The 18824-nt window shown below is 45.6% G+C and overlaps 2 protein-coding genes across 2 annotated transcripts in view; one reads left to right on the top strand and one right to left on the bottom strand.

Annotated features, from left to right (window-relative positions):
* Window positions 1-18824, top strand: part of snd1 (staphylococcal nuclease and tudor domain containing 1) — an 89504-nt gene that overhangs the window by 27094 nt on the left and 43586 nt on the right. The window lies entirely within an intron of this gene.
* lrrc4.1 (leucine rich repeat containing 4.1) lies at window positions 13066-16898 on the bottom strand. Its single transcript, XM_088406740.1, has one exon. It carries the CDS (start codon window positions 16513-16515, stop codon window positions 13681-13683), a length of 2835 nt encoding a protein of 944 aa, XP_088262866.1. The 5' UTR covers window positions 16516-16898; the 3' UTR covers window positions 13066-13680.

Below are 18824 nucleotides of genomic sequence, written 5' to 3'. Positions count from 1 at the left end.
TCTATAATTATGGATGATAGACAAGATGTGTTTGGAAAGGAGGAGGAGGCATCACGTTCAAGTTGTGTCGGTCATGTTCTGAGCATTGGGGAAGAATTTGTGGGGCATGTTTGAATGTCAACAAAGGTCACCTTGGACACTTGGCTTTGATCGAATGGCTCACTTATAGCAATCACTTAGCAAAAAACAGCATTCGGGTTGTAGCGCCGTTGGTTTTCCTGGAAACTGCGAGCTTCCATTTCTCAGTTTGTTTTTCCAGTCAAATAGAGTTTGACGTATCAACTGACCAAAATAGCAACTTCCGCCCACTCGTACTTACATCCCCGCTTTAAAACATCCTCAAAGATGGAAAAGGAAGCATCAGCGAGGAAGCACGGAGGTGAGAGGAAGTGCAGGAGGTGCCACTAATGAAGGCCGAGCGAAGAGGTCGCTCCCTCTGCATCAAATAAATATGTAATGTAAGACGCGCTGAAAGAACTGGCCCCTGCCCCTGATCCGTCCTTCCAAGCCAACCACGTTTGTTTTTTTGAGTACGAATGCCGATTTGTGGATGTGAATAGCTCCACGGTTCATCTCTGAATGGCGCTTGATTGCAGCGACGCGAATGACATTTGGCGGCATTCATCAAAGCAGCAGCCATCATCAAGGGTCTTTGTCGGTTTCGGTCCATGTTGATTCAACGTGTCGCGACTCGTTACTACTACTCTGCAATTTACCGATTCCCTTCCATGGAGCTCGGGTGAAGGTGTGATCCCTTTTCCTCATTACATGTGAAAACATCAAACAAAAACCCTAACCTTCTGCCTCGCTGCCACTTCTCTGTTGCCATGGATTTCTCTCACCTGCTTATCCCCTCTTTTGGTCTTCTGTAATTCCTCACCTTTTTGCCACTCTCTGCTCGTGCTGTGTTGTTTTCCGGCAGCGTTCCCAGCATGAGTTGGCTTCACAGAGGCGCATTAGTAATCACAGCACTCTCTAGACGTTCCCTTTTTCTTCTGTTTAATTCTTCTCACCTAGCCTCCCCTTTGTCGATTTTCCTCAATACTCCTGGGTTGCGACTTCAAAGCAGAGGGGAGGTTTTTGTTTTTGTTTTGAAAGCGCGTTCTCCGAGATGAGTCATCCCGAGACGGGACGCGGTCGCTCGTGTCCTGTTGCGTTCGTAAAAAGCGGATGCCAGCGAGACGGCTTGAAAACCGTTCCCGGTGCCGCATTTTTAAACGAGCGGAGACGAAGACGTCCGCGAGGCCCACAATATTGGCACCTACGACGAGATCCCGCCAATTTGGCACAGTTGTTCGATAGCTTATATAACGATAATCAGGCTGCACAATTAAGGAGATTTGAGTTGGAATGAGCGCTGGATGAGTGGATATCCTAATGCCACCTACGTTTGAACTCCTGACAACCTCTTTCCTGTAGTGTAATAACCCCAACGCCTGTAGGCTTCTCGCTTACATTTTTAATTCACATTTTGGATTTTGCAACTCATCCACCACATGACAGTATTCTTGACAGCCTTGTACACACATAGTCTGGATGATTTTATGCTTGATTACCCCCTTCGGACCAAATCAGCAATGGCCTGATTATCTCATAGCTCTTGGTGGTTTTTATTTTCGACGATCAGCTTGTCCCATCAGACCTCAGTGATTCGCACTTGTTTGGCACAGCTTTATGCCAGATGCGCTTCCAGACACAACCTAGCCATTTTTTACGGTCCTGTTAAAATAGCGTGGCAGAGTACTGTGAATGTAAAACGAATGATTAAAAATTCAGTTTTGTGGAGTCCGTACTGTAAAGGTGACCATGGGGCGCAGTTTGCATGGGTCACGCAAAGCTTTGTCTTACTGAAGAAGGTGGAATCACAAAGTCTTTCTTTCTTTTTGTCATTTTAGTTTTTAGTTTCCATCCCTGGTTTCATTCCATCTTTATTACCCCACGAAAATGCATAGTGATTTAGTCCTTAACAAATGACCACTATTCCAAAGCATGTTCACACTTACCTCTGATTTTATGCAAAGAGAACTCGACAAGGAGTGGTAGCTGTCTTGCTGCTCAGGTAGCATCAGGCCTGCAATAGGTTGCTTCCAGGTTTTGGTAATGACCTAATTTTGGACGTTTGGTGAGCTCCGCGTTCAATCAGCACGGTTTTGTGGATCTCCACCGACCCCTTTGTCAAGTTTTATTTAGAGTCTCTGCATTAGTCGGTTGAACCAACACAAGTTCATTCACTTAGCATTCCTCACACTTGTGCAGGCCCCCTGGTGTGAGCCCTTCATACAGCCGAGCTTCTTTTCCATCTTTTATTTTGCCTTTGGGGGACGTGGGGCAGCATCCGCTGCAGCATCCGTGCACTCGCATTGATTTCCAATTCCGCCCGGAATTATTTTGGCGCCCGGCCGATTATGCGACTACCGCAACCAGGCAGGTGTTGGCGGTGATTCTTTTTATCATAACGACCTTTCCTGCAGGTACTTGTGTTTTTTGACCGGTGTCCCACCACCCCCGTATTGTACGCTGGCCATCAGCATGCGAAATGCGCATCCGAGTGAGATGCTGAATAATGTATGCTGTGGTTTCCCGCCCAGTGAAACAAGAAGACGGACGGTGGCGGCGGAGGTGGGGGAACAACGAGTGGCCCCCCTGGGTCCTTTTTTCCACACCACACTCTGTAGTTAAACAAACCGCCGGCGCAGACTGCCGACAGCCTCATATCATAGATTACAACTGTTTTATGGCCTCTGAGACGAGGCACCCTAGCACATTCATAAACATGGACCAACAGTTTGACCGTTTTGGACAGTATGTAAAGCTTTACTTGCCTGTGTAAAGGCCGGTTTTACTCTGTAAAACCTCTCCGCTAGATTAATTACACCCCGAATGGTTAATCCTTGTTAAATCATATTTGCGATCCATACAGTCATGTTGTTGTTTTTGCTTTACGAGCCATTCATCATTCCACCCGCTGTTGAGTTCTGGTCATCCCCAACAAATGAAAAATGTTCCTCTGCCAGATTTATCCCATATATCCCGAGATAACAACCTTTTAAAAAAACTGCAACCGAGGAAATATTAAAGCGGTTTTATGAGCATAAATAGCTTTTATGGTGAATGGGACTGACCATCTGATCCCCGCCGGAGATTGTCTTATCTTACTTTTTGGTTTTGCAATTGTGCGTGAGGGGAGGGGCGCGTGGGTGAGTGTGTGGACGACGCTAACCCTTGAAAATGGTGAATTATAGCCCGGAGGCGTGAATAGGGCGACCCACATAACTGCATTCATGCCATTACAGCGGCGGAGAGATGGATGGGCCTGAATAGAGATGGCGAGATGAGAGCGAAGGGAGAAACCTGCTTACCGCTTTATTGCCCCGACTCGTTTACGAGGACGACCTTGCTTGCGCTTCAAGTGTGTGTGTGTGTGTGTGTGTGTGTGTAATGGAATGGCAACTTGGCCAGCCACTCTTGATAAGCATACACTCTGCAAACAGTTCAAAGACACGGTCGCTCTGCGCCTGGGGACCAACCGAATCCTCTCAGCCTTTTTCCATCCTACCTGAAGGGCACTGCAGAACTCTTTGCCGTCAATTAGGGCTTCAAAATAATGACGCTTATGCCGCTTGCCCCGTGCTTGCACTTCATTCGCCGAGTCACTTGTGATGGTGATTTTTTTTTAACCCCCTCAATTTCTTTCGCCTTATTTGACTTCTTTGTCATTGTCTGTAAAAATGGACTTATTGAATCGGTCCCAGACACTGTAATAATCTTCTTTCCAACAAAAAGTGTGTAGAAGGTGGAATTTGATTGAACTGACATTTTGTATGAAGAGGTTCTGCGCTGCCGTATTAAAGACAATCGAGACATGTAATTCAATACTTGGAGGAATGTTAGATTGGCGGAAAGGTGGACACTGGATTGAAAAGTAAATTGCATGGTGCATAGATGCATTGGGAACAGAATTTCTCCGTGTACACGTTTTTTACTCCTCGTAGAATCAGTGTTGGAGTGGGACTACGTTTTTTTATTTTGTTCAAAATGTATTGTTGGACTGGAAGAAACTAGTGGGTTTTCTGGAATAGCAGCAAAGCTGTAGCCCAGTAGGAATTCACCAAAAAGTCCAAATTACTCACTCAGGCCAGAGTAGAGTGATTGAAGAGTATAAAAGTCGAGTGGAATGGTAGATTATTTCGCTCTACTGGATTCCTTGCTCAACAAACTTTCCGCTGTAGATCGAATGACTATTCCACACGACTGAACATTAATTTATCCTTTAAATCATTTTTGGAAACCCATCCTTATTGGATCACTGCTCAATCACTCGTCAGTCTGGGTTGCTAAGAAATGGACAACATCAAAAATAATTCAAAGTTTAGCAGCTGTGCATCCCATCAACCGTTTTTCACGTTGAGCAATGCTTGTGATCGCCGCTTGCATAAAACCTTGAACTGTTAACGGGCGAAGGTGCAACATGCTTCCCCATTACGACACATTCATTTCTCAGATGTCGCATAGCCAACATCGAGTGTTAGCATGCTAGCCCTGTGCAACTGTACATCGGTATTAAATGCCAACATCACATTTAATGATTCATTCGGATTCTATATCACCTAATAGAAACGCCTGAGACGTCAAAAGGGTATGGCAAAAGTTAGAAGGATGCGAAGTAGCACAATTTAAAAAACAATTGAACACAATATGACAAAAGTTACAAAATAAAGTGAAATGCTGCTCCTTTTTATTTTGGATTCTGTGGAAAATGTTTGTTGGCCCCTCAACTTGACACAATTTGATATAAGCTGCTTTTAGCTGTAGTCCTATTTTTTTGTTGGGGGGGGGCATTTGTCTATGAAAATGCAAAAAAAAAAAAAAACCTGCTTACTGAATATCTGGTGAAAACAGCTTGTGTCAGTTGCTCATAGGAAATGCAAGGAAGGCCTTTGTTATTTTCTCACTTATCAGCATCCGGGCCCTCTTGAGGAGACCCCGCCCGCCCCCATTGACCCACCACCCCCATTATGTCTTTCATTTCTAACCCTTTCTCTCGCCTGTTTTCATACATTTTATTATCTCTGCGCGCCCGCCAGCTTGACAGATAAGAATAAATAAAAACGGAGTCTGCGACGGGGAAAGATTTTAAAGGCGGTAATCCTTGACCAGCTTAGCCCAGCATCCCCGTCCTCAATCCCGCGCCCATCTCAGCATCTCCTTCCGTTCCTTTACGAGACGCGGCGGCTATCTCAACGGCTGCGTCAGCGATCAGCAACTCTCCGTCCTCATCCCGCAAGCTCGCCCGCCACCTCCCAACCTTTTCTTTGCCCTACCTGTGTTTAGCCAAAGGAGAGTTGAGGGCAGAACGGGAAGGGCGAGTCTGGGAAAATCTTTTTGAAATTTAAAAACATCAGGGGATTGGGCTGCGAGCTTTGAATTCAGATAACGATAAAGGCAGCAGTGGGCGACAAACCGGAGAAATGCGCGCTGTGGAAATGTGCTTTCTTTAAAACCCCTTCGGCTGGCACGGGAGGTGCCATGAAATGCTGGCAGGCGCATTGTGACTTTATTGAAAGGCTTTGGACGCCAGCTCAAATCTTTTCAAAAGCTGAGCGTTTGCTCGGTTCTGCAGCAAAGACCCACTTTTAATTGTAGTAATCGTCATCTCTTCCGTCGGTCGACACTTTGCGGAATCCTGACTAATTTGCTTCCGACGTTACGGTGAAATTCTGAACATCTGGCCCGGATGTTCGATTTAACTCCAGCCAAGGTTTTTCGAGCTTAACGCGGTTCTTCCAAGATGCCTGCTGGCCTCAAAGTGCTTAGAACCTGACACGCACGCTGACATCAAGCGGTCGCAGAGAATGACTTTGGGTTCATAACTGCAATTTTGATTCTTCAAAAGATAACATTCTTGCACGGATTGCAATTTTCTTTGTCAGTTTTATCATATGGATAATGCTTTATGAACTGGATTCATTTTTAGTTCCTAGCTGTGCGATTACTTCAAGCCGTCCTCAGAATACCTGCGAACATTTGACTCTTCTGCTGTTTCCGAACTTTTGATGGATAGCAAACCCCCTTTTTTTTATAATGGTTTTAACACTGCCAAAATTAATGACAGTTTGTTTTTAATCTGTAATCACACACCTTAAATTGCAAGTTTGATCAAATATTGACGTCGCACTCGTTTAAAAAGAAACGCTTTTTTTTCTAACTGCCGCTTACAAAATTGTATATTTGGAGCCACCCAATGACATGATAAAACCGGTCGGCGATGTTTGATCATACTGCAAATCAAATACGCTATTGGTTCACGATAGCTGTATTTTTGTTTTTCTACATTTGCTACCGCCACCTTGCACCTCCCCACTGGTTTTGCCACTTTTGGCAGAAAAGTGACACTCAAAGTGTGCACAGCAAGTTATTATCTCCTGGAACAATGCTAATGGACGCATGTACCGCTGTGAGCAAACAGTTTGTGCCTGCGCTGCCAAGCGAGTGGGAGGCCGAGCGCTTGCCAAGTCTACTCTCCTGCACCCCCCCCCCCCCCCAACAGTTGATTCCTCTTTGCGTGTCGACGTCTTTATAAAATCATCTGCTCCGTGCCGGCTCGCCCCGACGGAGCGCTTGTCCCTTCAGGAGAATTGGCTCGTTCAAAGAATGTGGGCTTTTATACTCGGAAAAGGGCCGCAGCTCGCTTCAGACAGAACATGGCCTTAGGGGCTGCGTTAAAGGGTCATTTTGGGATTCGCTGCTTTTTTTTTTTTTTTTAAACCGTCATGTAACACTTACTTGCAAAACGTCGCAGTGTCTTTTACAAATGTATAGTTTGACTCTATAAATGACTTGAGCCCGAAAAACACTTTTGCTTGCTTAACTGATGTGTGCGAAGTCAGTGTGAAGTTCATTGGTAGTAAATCAGGCAATATTTTCATCGTAAATTATGAGTAAAATGTCTTATTAGTGTATGCATCCCATGCAAACACATACCGTGCGCCTCAAAACCTTGACAAACCGCTTCGTAAAACAAAGCCCACCAATTTACCAGGATCTTTCCGGATTACTTCCATAGTCTTAATAAATTTAATTGATTCCCTACTTCCCCTTGCTTTTAGTCTTTCCTCGCATATCAGCTTTAAGACATCTAACAATTCTTTGCCGTTTGATCCCCTCGCCGCCCCTTGCCGCCTCTGCAGAAATTAATCGAGGTTTTTACAGAGGAAACCTTTTCATCCCATCTTGTTGTCCATTGTCACGTTTTACATATATATCACATTTCTCCGAGTACAAGTCGTTTTTTTTCTTCCCTCGTTTGGGCTCGACTTAAACGCATAACTCAAAACCTTTCCAATTATCTCCACATATCTGTTTTTCGTTCTATGTTCATTCTGGAGAGCTTGACTGCCGTGACCCCTTTAAAGGAGCGGCGGCTACCATTTAGGAGCATCAGGCCGCCATTGTAAGTTAATGCAGAGGAATCACTGCGAGAAGTTGAAATTTCAACTCTTGAGACTACCGTAACAAAAGCGTCGGGAGTGATTTTACAGTATTGAATGTAATAGTAGAAAACCACACATGATATATCACTATTGATGAACCTTTCCGGTCGTATCAATATTGTATAGAGGACAACGAAATACTATCAATACATTGTCCCAACCCTCAGTCGGATGCTACTTGATAGTAAATAACATTGATTTGACAACTCAGTCGGCCTTGATGTGCCCTTATTTACATATGCCAGCGTTTGCCGCAGCGCCTGAATAATTTTCTGCCCCGACATGAAAATTTGCGAGTGATCCACGCAGCCCGTCGCCGCTTTCATCTTGACATTGCTTTCATCGCGCGGCGTGCTCAGCATAGCGCAACATCGGCACGGTCAACTTTTGAAGTCCGGCTCCCGCTACGCGACAATTACGAGCTCGACAACGTGTCAATAAGATCTCTCACTTATTTTTGCCCTTGAGTTACTTGAGAAATCATAAATAACGCGGCGTTCTTAATTCGTTTTCTGTCCTCGTTTTTCTGTATTTGGTCTCTGCTGCCTTTGCTTCGCCGTCTGCAGCAATGCAGGGAGCCATTTTATCACCCCGATTCCTCCCTTGCTCAATCCCCCAAATGTCAGCAGCCAGACATTTATTCCTCTCTGAGAAAAGATGAAATCCCTCCAGAACACTCGTCTAGAACTCTCGCGGCATTCCTGACCGCAAACCAATCTCCTTATAGTTTCCTCCCACAAAATCATTTCTTTGTCACTGACCAGTGGTAAATGCACAAAAGAGAACCCTGTGTGAGCACAAAGTATTCATAATCTGAGACTGTTTCTGTCTACAAAGTTGTATTTTTAGCCCTGTGATTATTATTATTTCTATTAGGCAGTAAATCAAAAAGAAAATGGTATGAAGTTTACAGCCAATAACCTTTCTGTGTTTGCGTCTTAATCAGCGATACACCCCCACACCACCTCACATATGCCCCATTTGCCGCGCTCCCCGTCTCGCCCAGGACATGATTTACAATGCAAACACGGCCTCGGCTCACCAGTCGGGGTTGTAAAAAGCACCCCCCCCCCCCCCCCCCCCCCCCCAATCGTCTCTGGGCACTGTGAAAACACTGGTGATGTTTTCACCCGTGAACGGGGCAATAAACGTCTCCCCGTTAACACACGACTGTTCCCACCGACAACATATTTCCGCGTAAATGCATGACGAGCTTCTCGCCAAATATAGGAAATGAGCGAAAAACCATCCTCAAAATTGTTCTGTTTAATCATGAGCGTTTCTTATACAGTTTGTTTGGCTGATCTTTGGCGCTAATGCGGATAAATCTGAGGAAAATTTGATTTATGGATAGATGTAATTCTGTCTGAATGTTCTGAACTCCTTTTTGCTAGTCTATATTTTTAGTGTACTATACAAGGACTCCGGATTAACGACTAGTCCAGCAGTTCATATTTTAACTGGGTTTGTGCACATATTAACATATCTAAATGAATGGTTTCAATGCCGTAACAGGTTAAATCTTTCATTTCAAATGAAGAACAAATCAATTGGAACACGTAGCAACTTACCGCTAAATTGTCTTGTCGTGAAATCCTTGCAAAACGCTGTACGCTGTACTTATTTCTTTATTTTTAATGTGGTTGCCCATTGACAATAGTGACACAATTTTCCAGCTGACAAGCTACAAATAAAACGGATGACGTTATATGGCAGTGGGATGGGAACAATAACAACCTTGTCCAAGCCGAGGCTCATTAATTTCATAGTATTTATCAAACGCGAATCCTACGTTAGAACCGTTATTGTCAATAAGATGAGGCAGTTGTATGAAACATATCTGAAGTAGCGAATTATTTTGAAAGCTGTCCTCGGCCTTGGTTTGACACGGGGACCAAAGCGCACTCTTTGGCTGGCCCTGACTCATGTTGACTCACTAGGCAACATGCTCGCAGGCCTGCTCAGAATAGCCTGCTGCACTAGCAGACGGGCCAGTCACAGTGTATGTGCGCTCTTTGTTAAACGTAGTTTAAGATGCTTGGTTTGGTCAGTTGCCGGCTTGCCTTTTTTAATTTTTCTTACTTTGTATGGCGGCGTTGAAGAAGGACGTTCAAATTCTGATTATGTCAATATTATAACTATCATTGAGTTATCACACGAACTGTTAAGGTTTGCACTTGCTAACAGCGTTATTGTTTTAGGCTAGCCCTCTTAAAACATTAAAACGACACTTTTGATGTGGTGTTCATCATGGCAGGTGCTCGGGACCATTACAGTTTGGGGAATCAGCATTCCTTGTAAAAAAAAGTCTTTTAAAGACCCCTAGGACACTTTTATTATTGCGTTTCCCATGGCAGGTGCTCAGGTACCATTATGATTTCACATGCCACATTTTGGCGAATCTTGTTTAAAATGACTTTGTAAATTAAAAAAAAAAAAAAGCTGTAATTTAAGTTGATCTATGATGCAAGAATCCCTTTACAGTTTTAATGTGGCGTCCCTTCCTGGGACCTCACTCCCTTTACCACCTTAAAAAAAAAAAGGGGGGGAAAAAAACTGTCTAAATCTATGATTATTAGATTAAAGCACCATTACACTCTTAATCTTGCGCACTACCAAAGGAGCCGATTCCACAGACTGTTTTAAGCTGCCATTGTAAAGAAATCAGTTAAAAGCAAATGCAGATTTATGTATTCATTTATTTATCGCATACCAGGGTGCTGTAACAATTAGAATTTCATGCCTCCCTGGAGGGTAATACCCACGCCATTGAGCAAACCCTGTTTTAAGGTGTCCGTAGAAAATAACCTTCAGGAAAAAAGGAAGAAAATATATGTAACTCTAGCAGATCAGCGTTATACTTCTCATTCATAGTTGAACCCGCCCGCAAGACGTTTGTCCTAATTTCTGGTTATGATTGCCGCTATTGGGGTGCTTTGACCTGTTAAATGGAGTCGTATACAGAAAGAAAGCACGCACACGTGCAAACGCGAGCATTTTGCCGGTAATTGTCCCCCCAGTCGCGTTTTTGCTGACCCCGCGAACCTTTTCTCTCTATCCAGCACCCCCCCAACTACTCCCAGTGGTCTTGTCCATTACTGGTATCAGCAGTTCACATCCACCGCTCGCCCTCGCTCCTCCTCGCCATCCTCCTCCTTCCGTGTTGGCCACATGGCCCTGGCGTTCATATCCCTCGTTCCATCTGTAGCTGGCAGTCTTGCATCAAATTTGCGCCGGCTCGCTTTCCTTTTCCCCGCGCCTCTGTTCTCCTTTTCGCCGCACCTGCTTTTTTTAAAAAAAAATAAATCACCTTTTTTTTCCTCATCTTTTATCTCTACAATTCTAATTACTGTAATTTCATACGGCCTCCATTTACTTGTTTTTTTTTTTCACCATCGCTTATAAACGTATCGGATGAGCAAGGAAGGGGAGGTGGGGTGGAATAAAAAGAAACAAGAGGGAGAGATTGAGCGGAGCATTTCCCAAGGAGACGTGCCCTTCAGTAACGGCCGAGCCCATTGGCTGATGGATGACCCCACGGCCGTGTTGACTGATGAGTATGACAAGAAGCCTTTTATAGCACACACATGAAAGAACGTCACGCTATCATGACCCTGGCGCCGCACTGCCGCTATTTTTACATTGATTGTCATTTATGGTAACATTACCAGTTTGCGGCCAATGTATGCACATAAACCAAGCAATTGATTTTCTTGGGCATGTGTCAGCATAGTGATGGAATTAATGTTTTCTCGTGTTTTTCAAATCTCCCAGCGAAATGCTAGACAGGCTTTATCTCGTGGCGTTAGCAAAATGCGCTCAAATATTTAAAACACAGTCTGACTCATCAACATAAAGCCAAGAATGGCAAGCAAAGCAGTTGGCGATGTCACTAAGTGATTTTTTTTTCTTTTTTTTTTTGCGGGGCAAGCGAGCGGATGCTGCACTGCGGTGGGCTTGTATTTGCCACCCCTCTCTCCACACAATCCAATGACAATTATTAGTGGGAAGTGGAGCTCACATCTGACAAGCTATTAATTAAGCCGCAGCCCCTTGGTATTAAAGCAGACCCCCCACGGTGTTATTATCCCGCGGTCCTCAACTGATGCCACAAGCCTTCCTGCACCGGAACATCCAGTTCCTTCCCGTTTTCTCCGTTTGGACTCAAGAACGCAAAAAAAACCAAGTGCCTTGCCACACAAACGCATCTCTTTGCCTCTCTTGGGACGTCATTAAAGGGCCTAAGCTAACCACTACGCAATCTTTTTCACATTATGATGTGACGGGCGAGAGACAGCCGGTACGCAACCCCACAAACGCCCAATTCTTTGTCAGTCCGGTTACGTAAACCCGTGTCACCATCGTCTTCGTCTTGACTCTATCCTGTGATTTTTGATGATTCCCTCTTTGATTCTCCTTTTGTTTCGATGTACCTGTTAGTCAACATTTGCTGACAGACGTGCCACAGCGAGTTTTCAAGTGTTGTCATCTATTAGGCACATGTAGAGCAGGGGTGTCTAGACTATAGCACAATGCAGAAAAATCAAAGCTTAATTGACTTCATGTTTTTTTTTTGCCTTTTTGTTAAACACTCTCATTCACTGCCAGCCCAGTTAAAATGGTTCTTTAATATATCACAGGTGCAGTGCAGAATCCCCCTATCTTTGAAAATCCCCAAAATAGCAAGTTTGTTTCCATTAGCATGTACTAAGAGAGAAAACGTTCAACATTTAAGATATATATCTTTGAGCTGATCAATTATTTTGATTTGGGGGGAAGAATTTGACCAAATATGTGACATATGCATTTTTGGCCCAAAACACGCTCATATGTTTTGTTCCTGTATTTCCTAGCTTGTTTTTCAAGTGAGCAGTTAGCATACCTTGACTGTTGTTTGCGAAGGGACAAGACAAACTGCAGACTGCCATCTATGTAGCATGTTATTGCTCTATGTCAGGCACTAATCTGCATAGCAGCATTATGATAAAGAGGGGCGATTGTGTCAGAAATGAAGAATGCCCAGTTAACGGTCAGCCCTGAACACATTTGTCACCCTAAAAAGCCCCCCGCACACACCCCCCACCATGCTGATTGATGAAGGCACAACAGCTGGCAGTGCAATGGAAAGTGAAATGAGGATCTATATTTTCCAGGCAAGATGAGGTCTTCACATTTCAGTCTCTATTTCACCCAAATTTATCCCCTTTTTTACTCTTTGACGTACGATTACATCAGCTCGTAAATCCTTCGCCCCACAGGAGGTTTGCTTCATCATCAGCGGCGGGTGAACAATTTAGTTATTGTTGCTACTATTGCCATTCTTTCACTTTAATTACCGTAAGGTTCAATTAAACTCTTGACCAGTATGGCCCAGCGCTGTGGCTGTTACGTCAAGACTATAGTAATCGGAAAGGAGAAAGAAGCATAAGAGCCCGCACTGTGATTCGCAACATCTGAGTCATTCAGCACGCGCAGAGTTAAAAGCAATACCGCTGCATCTTGCTGCAGTATCCACAGCAATTGGCTGATCTTTACAGTAATACACCAGGAGATCAGGAAACTGCAGATTACCTCGTGTGTTTCTTACAAAAAATCTTTTTATTGCATTTATAACATTTGGCACGGTACAAACTCTCGGTGCTTTTACAAGATAAACCTGTAAAGATCAACTCTGACCTTTTTTTTTTTAGTTTTTGTTAAAGAAAAGACTTTTTCTGTATAAATATTTCCTCTTGCAACTGCATTTTCTGTAGAACAGTGTAAAAATCACACAGAATGCCTAACCCCCCTTGATGTTTTTTAACAACACGACCCTCATTTGTCAAAGTCAACACTGCTTCTTAAACAACATATTATTTTAAATAGAAGTTACAAGTTAGAAAATAGTTTCGTTTCCTTTTTAATATATGTTTCTCTGTCACCAGTCCATGGTAGTTTCAATGTGTCACATATATATATATATATATATATATATATATATATATATATATATATATATATATATATATATATAAAAGCATGTACAACAAGAACTTCTCAGTCTTTGTGTCTTCTGTACAAAATAGTAGTTTTTTTTCTGTCCTTTTATTTTTCATTGTGCATTCTATTGCATGATTTAAGTGGGGGTAGGGAAAGGGGTGTGGTTCGAGGGCCGTAAGCTGGGACCTAAGGGTGGGCTATCTAAATCTTTCTAAATCTGAGTCTCCTGTACTTTCTCCTTGGTGTGAGTTTTAATGACAAAGGGCTCGGTCATGGCTGTAATGGTACTGGGTAAGGTTCGAGGCAAAGAATTCCCCACGTTGTTCTCTGTCCATTTGGCCCCGTGACCGCTCGGTTTGTAAGTGTTGTATTTTGGCTTCATGGTGTTGAAGTCCATTTTATGGGGGCTGTAGTCCACTTTGTGTGGGCTGTAATCCATTTTAGGTCTCGGAGCATGGGGGTTAAAGGCGCTGAAGTCCGATTTGTGCGGGCTGAAGTCAGTCTTGAAAGCGTTATAAGGGTCCTTGGGTTTGTAGTTGCTGTCAGGTTTACATTTCTGGACACTGTAGTCCGTTTTGAGTTTTGGCTGAGTGCTGTAGCCAGGCTTGATTGGACTGTAATCCGGTTTAGATCTCGGATGAGTCCCAAAATCGTACTTCAATGGGCTGTATTCAACTTTGTGTTTATTCTGAGCGTTGTAGTCCGACCTTAATGGGCTGTAATGATGTTTGGATTTTGGTTGGGTACTGTAATCTCTTTTAAACGGGCTGAATTCAGTCTTTTGCCTCGGATGAGTGCTGTAGTCTGACTTGAAAGGGCTGTAGTCCGTCCTTGCTTTCGGGTGCGTCCCAAAGTCTGCTTTGAATGGGCTGTTTTCTGCTTTGGATTTGTGAGTGCTGTAATCCGGTCTGAAGGGGCTGTAGTCAACCTTTGGTCTATGGAGGCTAAAATCTGGCGTAGACTTGTGAGTGCTGTAGTCTTGGATGGACTTGTGGCCATGGAAGTCCATGTTGGGATTGTATGTTGTATATTCTGCTTTTGGCTTGTGAAGGGTGAAATCAGGCTGAGGTATGTATTCGGCCTTGGGTTTGTGATAGGTATAGTCCGACTTGTGACTAAGATAGTCCAGTTTGTGTATGCTATTATGGTCCATAATTTCGGGTAGCGTCAGCGCTGTCTCTTGAGCTGCAGAAGCTGGTGGCGGGAGGTCCTCCTCGTCGACCTGGATGATCTCCACGGTGCGAGCAGCTGCCACGGTACTCCTCTGCTGGTGGCGCTTTCTCAGTTTGTAGAAGGCAATAAGCATCACGGCAGCCATCAGCGTCACTGCCACGAAGCAGCCGATTATGATCTTGGTGGTTTTCATGACCTCATCCAGACTTGGGCCAGATTTGCCAGGTTTGCCGGTGGCGCCTTTGAGTCCTGGCACTGCGGATGGCTTGGCTGCACCTGGTGGGACGTCAGTGCTTTGTAGCAACACAGTTGGTGTGGAGATGAACACTGGCTGAAAGACGGAGGGAGAGGCAGTTGTGGTTGTCGTTCCAAGGCCCAGTCCTCCTCCAGGAACGCCAGCTACTGCAGTAGCAGCAGATGTCGTCGTGGTCTTTTTGGGTTTGGGCATCTCTGTAGTCGGGCCCAAGACCTCCACCGTCACAGTCGTGAAGTAGCTTAAGTTGGACGTGTTGAGCTCGGCTGCACTCACGTTGAGGTAAGCCGAAGCGTTGGACTTGCCGGCTGCGTTGGCTACCATGCAGGTGTACGTGCCCGTATCCGCAGCCAGGACATTTGAGAAATTTAAGGTGCCATCCTTAAGTACCGATATTCTCAAATGACTGGAGGCGTGAGTCAGGATAGTCCCGTTGGGTAGGAGCCAGCGCACTGATGACATCTGGGCTGTGCGACAGCGAAGCTCAGCAACTCTCCCAGCCGAGATGTTAAAATCCCTTGGCGCGTCTGCGATGAACGGGGCCGAGCACTGAGTTGCGGCCCCCTCGCCTTGGTCAACTTCCACCAGCTGCCGGCCTCTCATGTTGGCAGGTGAATGACAGCGTCCACAGCAAGTGGAGTTTGTGGGGATGTATTCCCTCAGCCAGCGTGCTAACCATACAGCATCACAGCCACAGTTCCACGGATTATGGTGGAGGTGGAGCTCCACTAGGTACCTGAGCGGGGAGAACAGATCGTGGGGCACAGCGCTCAGGTTATTATGGGCGAGATTAAGCTCCACCAGTGATGGTAAGTCATCAAAGGCATTGCGTTCTATCACGGTTATCTGTGAGTTCATCACCCATAGCTTTTTCAGCGAATTCAGGCCTTTGAAGGAGCTCGGCTTGATCACGGGAAAGTGATTTTCGGAGATCTCCAGCTCCTCCAGACCCTTGAGAGGACTCATGTTTGGCATATCCCCCCTGATGTTGCACATACCCAAGTTAAGGTACTTGAGATTTTGTAGGCCCTCGAAAGCACCTTCTGAAATGTACTCCAGTTTCCGCAATTCGCCAAGGTCCAGTCTCATCAGGGAGGGCACCCGGTTAAAGGCGTAGGAAGGAATGCTCTCAATGGGGTTGTTTCTCAGCCACAGTTCTCTTAGTTTGGACAGGTACTCAAAGGCCCCACTGGGTACCACCGTCAGCCGGTTGTCAAACAGCTCTAGAGTGTTGAGGCTGGTAAGTCCATTAAATGCGCCCACCTCAATCTGCCGAATGGCATTTCGCCCAAGCTGGAGCACCTCGAGGTGGTGCAGGTGACGGAATGAGTCCGCCTGCACTGCCTCAATGGCGTTTTCCATCAGATTGAGGTGTCGCGTGTTGGCCGGTATGCCCGGGGGCACACGAGTGAGGCCCCGTCGGGTGCACACCACCTTCCCCTGCTGATTACTGCAAGAGCACTGTGGGGGACAGCCCTGGGGTCCTTGAGAGGCCACTGCCCCTAAAGCCAGGGAGGCGCTGCTCCATGCTCGTGCCATCAGGAACACTACGCAGAGTAGGGCGGCTTTCCTGGCACGATGTGCAGCTACCCTCCCCAGGAGACTCATGATGTGGCACATTCATAATTCAGCGTCATCTGGGGGACTGGTGGCGGTGTGTTTGTGGGGGGAGGACGGGCTTCGGGTACAGGGAGTTGAGAAGGTTGACTGACTAGTGCTATGGGTACCAGATTCAAGCGGGACAAGGAAACTGAAGTCGGAAAGGGGACATATTGATGTCGGAAGGGGACTTCTGACTCTCTTTAGTTAACAACGTATTCCCATGATCTGTGCTCAGGAGTGAGGGGAGTGGGTAGGGTGTGCTGGCTGAATTGCAACATGTATGAAAAGGACATGATGGTAACTTAGGCAACCAAAAGTCATATTACAAAGACAATTTGAGAAGATAGGCTATAGCAAACCGATGCAAAGAGGGTTTGAAACACTAGACACCTACCTCAAGTTAACATTACAGGTCCTTGATCTGAGATATATTGCCTCCCCTCACAATGAGCTGTGGCACTCACTTGAGATGCACGTATTTCCCCGAGCGGCAACAAAAGCCTTTTAACAACTGCCCTGCTAAACCAGGATGAGCCCTTTTGTAAATCCATACATCCAATCGGAAGGATTCGAAGGCCCTTTATGATGAGTGTTTGTCTCTTGAGCTGCGAAAACAACAACAACAACGCAAAAAGATTTTACGCATGAATCCAATCAGGCTCCCAAAGAAGCGGCGCTCCACTGCTGGCTTCTGGCAGTCGGCTCCTCTTGCCTCGCTTGTCCTTGGAATCTGACAGTTGATCCCCACAATGGACACCTTATCCAGGTTTCCATGGCACTTGTCGAGTGACACAATTTTCCACAAAACTCAGACGGGACCCAAAAAAAAAAAAAAAGGATTCCACAGTCCTTTTTCCCACCGTTCTTTGCTGTTTGCAGTGCTCCGGAGGAGAGGTTGACAATCCAGGGGTTTAGAGGGGGAAAAAAAAACTACCCCCCTTCCTCCTCTCTCTCTTTATATTCCTGTTCTCACTTTTCAGTGGTCAATCATTTGGTCAGTTGGTCAGTCCGACAGCTTTTTGTTTCCCTCCCTCCTCAATGTGGCGTCGAGTCCATTAGATTTTTTTTTTTTCTTCCTGCGCACTCGGCAGTGGTTGCAAAGGCTGAGCGCAGCTCCCGACTTTTTCCCGCCGTCCCTATCCCCTCGTCCCCTCGCGTCAAGTTGCCGCACACTGCGGGCGTGCGGCAAATTGCGGACACACGCGCATCATCCTTGCCAAGCGCACGCAGCAGCTGCAGCCTGCCTCCCGCGCACTTCCCAATAATCCGTCAATTTCTTCAGAGCGGGGGGGAGCGGGATGCGGGATGGAAGTAGGAGAAGGGGTGGGGGCGCCCAGGGGAGTGGTGGTGTTGATCGAGGGTGGGAGGGAGGGTGAGTTTGGAAGGAGGAGGGGGTGATGCGCAGTTTCTCCCTTCTCTCTTTTCTTTTATCCTCTTGCTTTCCAATCCTTTTTTTGTTCTTGTTCTTTTTCTTCTGAAATCCCCCTCCTCTCGTGGCGGCAATCAGCGCCTCCTCTCCGACGCGGCGTCTGACCGGGGAGAGAGCAGCAAGGCAGGCGAGGCGAGCGCAGGGTGCGAGAAGGGCTTACAGGCGTGACGTTAACAGTAGCGTCAATGTGGAAAGGATCCGTTGTAGCAGCTAAAGAGAGAGAGTGATCGAGCTTGGATCTCGCTCGCTTCTACTCTCTTGCTCGCTCTCTCTCTCTCTTTATGTGTTTCTCTCTCTCTTTGCTTGCTCTGCAGTGTCCTGAGGTAGTTGGGTGATCTCAAAGCACTCAGACCTTTTTTAGAGATGCACCTCTTGAAAAACCAGTTTGCTCCTGTTTGTCCTCCTCCTCTTATTTATTTTAAATGTGCTCTTGTCACCTTGCCTACGGGGATGTAAGAAAGCGGTGAAAAAACAAGGCAGTGTGCGAACCATACCAGTCGAGAATGCTGTCTCACCCCTTAACATTTTCTTCTTTTAGTGGAAAACTAGAAGAACATAAATGGAGTACAGATGCATTCTGTTCCCGGATTTTGTCAGAGACCTGAATAACTACGATAAAACCGTCCTAACTTATCTTTGCGTTCAGTCTCACTCTTCAGCTTTCACTATGTCACCTGGTATTCTTGGCTGGAAATTCTGCGTCGGTTTATGCACAAGGTTGATTTACAAATCTGATAGTTATTCCAAAATGTAATGGATGAGTATCTACTTTGGATCACCTAGGAATCATTCATTGCAGGTTCAACTTGGACCACTTCACTTTGGATTTTTAGTGGAAACCTTGCCTCTCAAACCACTACTTTTCAAGAAGCCACAAATCATCATGTTTTTTTTTTAG

Source organism: Hippichthys cyanospilos, chromosome 22 (assembly GCF_059441005.1).
Source record: "Hippichthys cyanospilos isolate Australia breed blue-spotted pipefish chromosome 22, RoL_Hcya_1.0, whole genome shotgun sequence".
Classification (NCBI taxonomy): domain Eukaryota; kingdom Metazoa; phylum Chordata; class Actinopteri; order Syngnathiformes; family Syngnathidae; genus Hippichthys; species Hippichthys cyanospilos.
Note: the sequence above shows the minus strand (reverse complement) of the source record. Positions and strands in the feature narration are given on the sequence as shown.

Excerpts from the sequence above, each read along its gene's own strand:
- lrrc4.1 (XM_088406740.1), bottom strand. The coding sequence starts at position 16,515 with ATGTGCCACATCATGAGTCTCCTGGGGAGGGTAGCTGCACATCGTGCC.